An 8,727-nucleotide genomic window follows, 5' to 3' on the forward strand; every position below is an offset into this window, starting at 1 on the left:
GACCCTGAGGGAGTGCGGGGCGGCCGTGCTTTGCGCCCTGCTCAACCCCGCCCCAGCGGCGAGCCCCGCCCTACGCGCGCAGCGAGGCCAGCTCAATGCACCGCCGATGGGGGCGCGCAGGCCTGGGGAGCGGATTGCGGAGCCTGGGTTCACCACTCTAAAACCCTCACGTTATTTTAAACATCCAGCCCTCTCCAAATTAAAAATTACCTTTAACAACAAAGGGTAAAAAGCACCAGCACCAGCTGGAACTTTTTTTTTGTTCAGCCAAGAAAAGGGTAAATACCAAAGGATTTCCATCTTGAAAAATATCCTTTAAGTTAAGAGATAGCATTTGCTTAGTGCAGGCTTAAACTGCTTGTGTCCTCCCTGTCTGAAAACCCATGATTTCGAAGGATAATTTCCAATTTATACTGCCAGGATACAGCTGATGTTCTTCACTAAATGCAGTTATTCCTGCAATACACAGAGCTATTACAGCAGCAGACAGAACAGCTATGTACTATGGATTAACAAGACAGTACAGTCAAAGCACAACTACCAGGTATTCTGTGATCTCATGTCTGCCCATTGCAAGAAGTTTTCTTTTTGGAATAAAAAGACAGTATCAGAGTTCTGTGTCAGGAAATACAGGTAAAACTTAAAGGAAAGTGTCTTTATATCACCTCCAACGTTCACAGAACAGTTTAAAGACCAACACAGAATAAAATCTACTCAAATTCAGCATTCATGTAGAAACATTTTAATATATACAAGATGCAACATGTATAAAAAGGTAAATTACAATTTCAGTTTATGGACAGAGAGTGCCTTCTGCTTCTTCTCATTCTTCTTTAACTTGTTTGCATCTTTGATCTGCATTTTTACTTGATCTTGTAGTTGAGAAAAGAAGGCCTGGGACGACTTCAAGACCTTGTCTTTACCTTCATCCTGAAATGGACAATATGTTTGTTATAACCATGAAATGTAAAACACTACCATGATACCAGTTATGCACAGATAATGGTATTTTAGAAAAAAAAAAAGAGAAGATTTATTTTAGTTTCAAAATCTGTTTTTCACTGCATTCTTATACCACTTCTGCTGTCTAAAGAAGTAAAGAGCATATTCCTTTTCTAATTAACAATTAGCATGGAAGAACAGGCACATCATGAGCCTTGTACATCATGAGCTACAACTCTGTCTCAATAGTTTGTGTTCTGCTCTCCTTTTGAAAAGGTAAGCACAAACGTTTTAGAAGTAATCGAGTTATTTTTCCCATTAGTTACTAACACAAAAATTCCAGAGATTTCTAAAATCTAATTTATAAGGCAAAGGTGGTCCACAAGTCTACTGTTTTGTAGAAAGCAAAACAAAAGCAACTTGATGAGATTATAGAAAAGGCTCCATAAAAAGAACTACAAAGTTAGAAACAAATATTCTGTTTTGAAAAAGCTTTAGTCGCTCAGAGCTACGAAACACCTCAATAGAAACCTCATCCTCAATTACACATGCAAGCAGTCCCCCTTCATCAAGTGGAACAGTTGAAATGCAGGAAATAAGAGCACAAGTGTTACTATTTGCTGGAACACCACCGTGTGAACACTCTGAAATAAAAAGGTAGTATCTAATGCAAACAATTTCTGCTTTCTGAATACAATTTGATATAAAGTAACTGTACCACACAGTTTTTTCATATTTTTCATATTATCTAAAGGTTAGGTTGCTTACAAATTCAAATCTATTTCATACTCTGAGTAAGCTTCTGAAGGTTTCAACAGTCATTTAGGTATGATATAAATAATTAAAGCAGTAAGATCTAAATCAATACGCTTTATAAACACAGGGGTCACTGCAGAGTGCAACCAGAGTTGTATTTTTACTGACATCACACTGTCAGGATAATCGGCAAAACCAGGACTAAAAAGACATTCAACACTACTTGGAATAAGACAGAACTATGGATTAGAAGTGTCCTTCCAAAACTGTAGTTCAAAAGAGTACAGGGGAAAGTAAGGGGGGGAAGGGGGCTGACAAGTATGCTTCTGCCCTTTCCATGTTGTCTTCCTACCTTTCTCCAGCAGCTACATTTACCTTTTGTACTTGCTCAGACATAAATAAGGTAACCAGGTTTGGGTGGTAAGATGATATACCACCTGCACACAAGAATTTTTGAAGGGATGGAAAAACATTAGGAGTTGTAATTGAGCCAAGAGGGACGTGAGGGAAACAAACCCTACACTTCGTAGTTCTCTGTGATAAAATTCCCTTTGCTCCCTCTAGCTATGAATTCTCTACCCTTGGGATTTTAATACTCTTTAGCTGGGAAGCTCCAGGTCATACAGGACTACTTAGCGCAGTCTTACCTTGAGCAGAGATGCTTTGCCTTCTTTTGTAAGCTTTTCTAGTTTTGCTGCAGCAGCTTTTTTGCTAAGTTTCGTGCCTTGTTCTGGTTTCATCTTTTCAAGAAGCTTTTGACGTTTCTCCTTCTCTCTTCGCTTCATACGTTTACGAAGCTTTTTCTTTCTTAGTTCCCGTTTTTTGTCCGTGGGAGTCTTTTCCGCATTTGTTTTTACATCACCAGCTTTGTTCTTTTCCTAAAGAGAACAAGATCTCCAGATCCATAAGCGTGCAAAAGAAAAGACTCACTTCACATTACTCAAATCTGTCTTAGCATTTCCATTATTTCAAGTGTTTCACCAGGGCAATGCTGCTTTAAGACAAAGCCCAAAAACTGGCAAAAGTTAGGAAGCGAGATCTGTACAACTGATTGAAGGCACGCTAATTGCTCTTCCCTATTATCATTTAGCTCTCCCCTTCCAAATACCCATATATACATTGAGAAAATAATTACCATCACATCATAATAAAGAACAAAGCCAAAGCATAATATTGTAGCCTAGCACAGTCAAATAAAATTAACCCTTTCCCCTTCTTCATTAAAAAAAAAACCCAACCAAAAAAACCAACAAAACCCAAACCACAAACCACCACACTTCCCCCTCATCAAAAAAAAAAAAACCAAAATAAACTCCCACAAAACCAAACCGAAACAACACAACACCAACCAACACTAAAATGCTAGGCAAGAAGGTCCACAAGGTGAGGAACTCAGGGTAGGGGGTAGGTAGATAAATTCTCCGGTTGATCTGGCAGCCAGCACAGTCGTTCTAACAACAATACAGAGCCTCTCCAGCTCTTTATGTGATTTGTAGTTGTATTTACCTTGATCTCCTCTGGTGCTAAGAGAGCAGCATCACTAACAGCAACAGGTGCTACTTCTTCCATACTTATAGCAGGAAGGTTTGAAACTATTTTAACTTCTGGCACAGGCTAGAAAATAAGAAAACATGTTCAGGACTGAGCACACCATCTCACAGCAGCTTACAGCTACCTGAAGATGCTATATAGCTGGTTTTGTTTAGAGACAATTATAGTGCATTTAATATGAAATAAGAACAAGCTCAGTAACACCGAATGATTACTTTATGTTCCAATTCCCAAACATATTTTAAAGTGTCTAGTTTCAAAGAGAGAGAAAACACACCCAACTTTATGAAACTTATGTACTTACAGGTTTGGGTGTGAAGTGGAAGTTGCAAAGCGCATCCAGCTTCAGGAACAGTGAATCCATAATCTCCTGAATTTCTTTGTGTTCAGGATTTTCTTCCTCTTCAGTCTTTTGCTGCATTAACAACACAATGTTACTGCAACACCACTCATAAAGCTATTTTACTCTAGCAAGACTGATCACACCACAATATACAATTCAGAGCACTCAGAGAAAGACTGAAGCACTTCCACAAAGGTGAAAGCAGAGTTAGCAGTATACAAATGAACATGTAAGATAATGTGGTGTGAACTTCACACCAAAAGGAAAGGCACCACTTATGTTACCTGCTGAAGTTTCATGTATTCTTGCTCATAGATCTCAGCAAGACTCAGTTTACTCTTCTCATGATCCAAAGTGATACGTTTCTTGTACTCAAAAGCATCCTCTTTTGGTTTTTCTTTCGGTACTACATCATCCCATGCCTGGGAAAGTAATAAATTAATGACCAAATCCAACTACTGTCAAATATCAGGTGCTATAGCTTATTTAGAACATTTTTCATATTACGTATCTGACACACAAAGTAGTTCATGCATGTGGCATCCAAGGAACTCATTAAGTCTCACAGTTTCATTTGGGGAAAAAAAAAAAGAAAGGAATAAAAGACGTACAGCTCTCGCTTGTGGGCTTATTTTTAGTCAGTCAGGGCAAAAATTTTATAACAAATAACAGAAGCATAATTTTCTTAAGTATTTAAATACTGTCCCCCATATGTACCTTTTTTTTTAATTCAACTAAATGTAAGCGTCAACAAGCTGTGGGATACAAATCTATCAGTGGCTTTTAAGAAAAACGAAGTAAACAACTGAGTTTTGGTTAGTATTCAGAATGCTCAGAGCTCTACAGTCATGGTAATAGACAAAATTTAAAGACTGGCATTAGTTACTACTTATAGTTTTATCCTCACTTTTTTTTTGAAGCGCACCAAAACCTAGCATATAACAGGCATGTAAAAACAGCCCTCTTTAGAAATCTAAAGACGCATTTTTCACGGCAACAGAGTAATAAAATCAGTTGCAGAAATTAATTAAGATAATTCTACATGTAACATTTTAAGAGCTTCAAACTCATCCTTGAAATGTGCCCTGTGAATCAAGTCCATGAACAAAATAGCGAGAAACAAGTAAGGTCATGCTAACCTCATCCAGTATTCTCTGTTTAATGAGATCTTCAAGCTGAAAAGTAGTTTCTTCTGTGATCACAGGAGCTGAGAGGTGAAAGAGAATTTAAAGATTAGCATTTCTCCATCAAGATGTATTTTTATGTTCTAACAAGAAGTACTTTTTGTTCTATGAAGAAAAAAAAACCCAGAAAAAGCCTTCCCAAAAATGTAATAATTGAAGGTAAAGTAAGCAAATAATGTTTTCCTCTATCTTGAAGAGACTAATCATGTTATGCAAGGCTTATAAATGACTAAATCTGCCACTGAATTAATGAACTTTGAGTTCAGTTAAGAATTAACAGAAAAGAATATAGTTTCCTGTAGTCTCCATCATGAAAATGCACCACCTCAAAAAACACACCAAGAAGTTTAACTTAGCGTTCTCTTGCCCTGCTCGTGAATCACAGGTGTTTTCAGCAAGGTCAAAGGGAAGAAAACACAACGTGGTATGCAACATGCTTTCACAAAAGCCCTCTCCCACTACTTACCCATTCGGACTGCATGGTCAAAAAGGACTGTTTCCTCTAGAAGGCTGTTTTCAGGTCGTTTGTGTCCAGCCACTTCTCCTTTAAGCTGCCAAGGTTTCTCCTCTAACAACTCTTCTTCTAAACTTTCTATTTTTTTGCTCATCTGAAAAACGTAATTTCCCCAAGAAGTTTCAAACATAGAGCTCAAAAGTATTAATAGTTATTTCAGGTACTTCTAATTCCTCCTCACATAGAGATGAGGGAATATATGATTGCATATATCTCTGATGTAGATAAGCCCCTTCTTTTCTTTTTTCATAACTTGTAAACAGACTTTTCATATTTGCCAGACTCGGGACAAATCACACAACCATTAGAAAAAAAAAAGTATTGGCCACTGTTTCGAAGTATTGCAAAAAAAAACCCCAAAAACCCAACCCTCAAACAATTACCTTTTCCTGTCTCTTTTCAAAAGAAGACTTTATTTCACTGGGATTGATGCTCTTCTCTAATTGCATATCAGTAACATCTTCTGTTTCGCTATCATCAGGCAAACTAAAAGTAACTTTTTTAGAGGCTTCTTTACTTCTCATATTCTCCATCGTAATTTCATCCATATCCTCAACCCTGTAACATTAAAATTTCATATAACAAAAGTTGAAAAGCTTCTATGATTTTTATCGTTAAGATATTTCAGCCATTAGATGTTTACAGGTTACAACTAACTCACAGTTAAGAAACAAAATCAGTTTTCATAGAAACCCAATGGCAGGGGATACCAGGGAAACTTCTATATATTAAAAATAACTTTAAAAAAAACCCCTAAATTTACAGGCATTGAATGATTTATTCAAATAAATATCAAGAGAATACTCAAAAGATAAGTACATAAATTACTTTTTAAATAAGTTAACAATGCAAGCCATGAACATAAAGCAGGTAACAGAATGGCAAACCATGACCGAAGTGAGCTTGGAAGTCTCACCTTCTTTTCTACTTCATTTCAGTTTAAAATTACAAGGACATTTTAACTGCAAATAAAGCATATACTTACTCAGACATGCTTTCTTCATTCTGCTCTTCAACAGCACTGTCTGCTTCCTCTTCCTGATCATATTCAACATCATCAGCTACTAAATCGTCATTGCCATCAACCGGATCAAAGAAATCTTTGTATGTCAGGTCTCTAGAACTTTTAATTGGCTAAGAAGGGGAGGAGGAAAAAACACCAAACAAGACCAAAATAAAACTGTTAAGACTGACAGAAATCTAAGGGTATCCTGTCTTTTGAAGTCTTTAGCACCTGGAGAATAGCATTATTTGTATAGCAGTACGTCAGTTTAGTGAAGCATTAAGCTGTAGTAAAGCATCTTAGTAAAACTATTACAAGTATTTAAATTATTCTACAAGTTAAATTCATTTCCAATTTTAACACATACAGAAGTCAAAGAGCAGCAAATTTTGCGAACTACTTGTTGGAATGCATGCATTTCGTTATACCCTGGGTGTAGTTATTACTTGCTAATGAGAATCTCTGGTAATAGTAAATAATAAAAGATTTATTTTTATAGAATCATTAAGGTTTGAAGAGACCTCTACGATTATGAAGTCAAATTGTCAACCATTTCGAAACAAATACTCAGCAACTTAAGTTAAATCAGGGTTACAAAGCCATGCCCCTGGATGAAGAAGTTGCCAAAAGCCCTTTGCTCTGCATCAGTCACCTTAGTAATCTGTAACTGCCAGACATCAATGCTGAGTGAAGCATCTTGTTCATTTGCTCATCACCTATTCTGAAATTTTGCAAGGCCACTTATTTCTTGTGACATATGAGCTCTCTCTTTATTCATGCAAAAACCCAGGACTCATCTCAAGAGAAATTGGAACAGTAGAATAGTAAAATCTTCTACATTAGGACACTTTGTTACCAGATACTTATATCAAATATATTATTAAAGTAAAGCTTCAGAACTAATCATCAGTCATCAAATTAAATCTGGTGGTTTCTACTCAGACTTCAACAATTTACAGTCACCCTAGTGGATATCAGATTCTGATCTAAAGGAAAAGAGAGCTAGGAAAATTAATTTACTTATATTCTTACTTTGACTTTAGCTTCTTCAGATTCATCCTCCTCATCATCTGAAAAGATGTCTTCAAAATAATTAATATCTTCCTCCTCCTCCTCCTCCTCCTCCCTGTTTTCTTTCTCTGCATGTTCTAGAAAAGCTTCCATCTCAGCCAGCTTGAAAAACTCATCATCCACTACAGATTTTCTTCCCATTTTTTTCAATGTGGTTTCCTTCGCTGGTTTAATTTGTTGCTTCAGTGCTTCAATATCAAAGTCATTATCAGAATCTTCATCACTGCATTTCTGCATTATGCTTTCTCTGAGTTTACTTTGGTTCTCTTTAGCTTTAGTTTTATCTTTTTTACAAACACTCTTCTGCGCAGTTTCTGCTTCCATTACGTTGTCTTCCAGTTCCTTGTCACTGCTGGTCTCTGCATCAGAGCCATCCTCTTCCTGGTCTGAGAGAAGGGAAAGATCTTCATCCTCAGCATCCCTTGCAATGGATTTCTTGAAGAAATCGAGAACTGCACTGTTCTGGAGCTCCAGTTGTTGCCAAATCTGTTCTTCATCAAAATTTTCTATCACCAGCTCTTTTAGAGGACCACCAAGAACTACATTACTTCCCAGAGCTTTACTCAAATCATAGAGAGTCTTCGTTAACGCTCTGAAGTCAGCAGCCAGTCCCTCTTGCACACTAAACGCAGGAAAAAATTAAGAGCTTTAAAAAGCACAACAGTTAAAATTTTTTATTTATTTTGCATTTCACAGAATTTACTACCTTCTATTCATCTTACGCCTTCCATGAAGTTAATCACACAGTATTGCAGCTCTTTTTAGATTAGGTATTTTGGTGCTATAAAATAGCACTTTTCAACAGTTACTGCTGTTGTTTAACTTTCAGCATCATTACACATCCTGTGAGTAGCAGCTGAACAAAATATTCCACTCTTCTATAGCTGCATCTTATACCCTGATAACATTTAAGCACTCCAGACAATTTTGATGAAGTAAACAGCATAGCACGAACATCTAAAAAATCTAAGATCCAGGCTTTGAGTTTTGAAAAGGTAACTACCTTCCTCCCCTGCCTTGCTCCTCAGCTTTTATATTCGGGTCGTCTCTTCTACTTTTTTTTTTGTAGAGCTACCAGTGCTTCAACATAGCTGGCAGAAACAGAAACCTCCGTTTCCTAATTCCCACATGCCAAAGAAAGCTGCAGAAGCCCCAGCCAGGCCTCGACACTGCTAACAACGCGGTTCAGGAGAGCTCTGCAGCACCGAGGGGTGCTGAGGTGCCTTCCCTCGCACAGCACTGAGGTCCGCAGGAATCGCAGGGCGCTACACACACACACCACACACACAGCCCGGCATATGGGGAGCATGCAGCCCCGCAGTACCTGAGGAAGGACTCCGGGCGCGCCGCGGCGGCGCCCGCC

General features: G+C 37.8%; 1 protein-coding gene across 1 annotated transcript in view; it reads right to left on the minus strand.

Annotated features, from left to right (window-relative positions):
* Positions 1–714: 714 nt before the first annotated feature.
* The window catches only part of MPHOSPH10 (M-phase phosphoprotein 10 (U3 small nucleolar ribonucleoprotein)), an 8,253-nt gene continuing 240 nt past the window's right edge, over positions 715–8,727 (minus strand). The window contains exons 2-11 of the mRNA XM_010180926.1: positions 7,332–7,986; positions 6,276–6,424; positions 5,674–5,848; positions 5,243–5,384; positions 4,732–4,799; positions 3,877–4,014; positions 3,554–3,664; positions 3,205–3,312; positions 2,346–2,576; positions 715–930 (exon numbers count right to left, since the gene is read on the minus strand). Of these exons, the coding sequence (XP_010179228.1) occupies positions 781–930; positions 2,346–2,576; positions 3,205–3,312; positions 3,554–3,664; positions 3,877–4,014; positions 4,732–4,799; positions 5,243–5,384; positions 5,674–5,848; positions 6,276–6,424; positions 7,332–7,986 (1,927 nt within the window). The 3' untranslated portion in view covers positions 715–780. The remainder of the gene's footprint in view (positions 931–2,345; positions 2,577–3,204; positions 3,313–3,553; positions 3,665–3,876; positions 4,015–4,731; positions 4,800–5,242; positions 5,385–5,673; positions 5,849–6,275; positions 6,425–7,331; positions 7,987–8,727) is intronic.

This window comes from Mesitornis unicolor, unplaced genomic scaffold (assembly GCF_000695765.1).
Source record: "Mesitornis unicolor isolate BGI_N332 unplaced genomic scaffold, ASM69576v1 scaffold14483, whole genome shotgun sequence".
Taxonomy (NCBI): Eukaryota; Metazoa; Chordata; class Aves; order Mesitornithiformes; family Mesitornithidae; genus Mesitornis; species Mesitornis unicolor.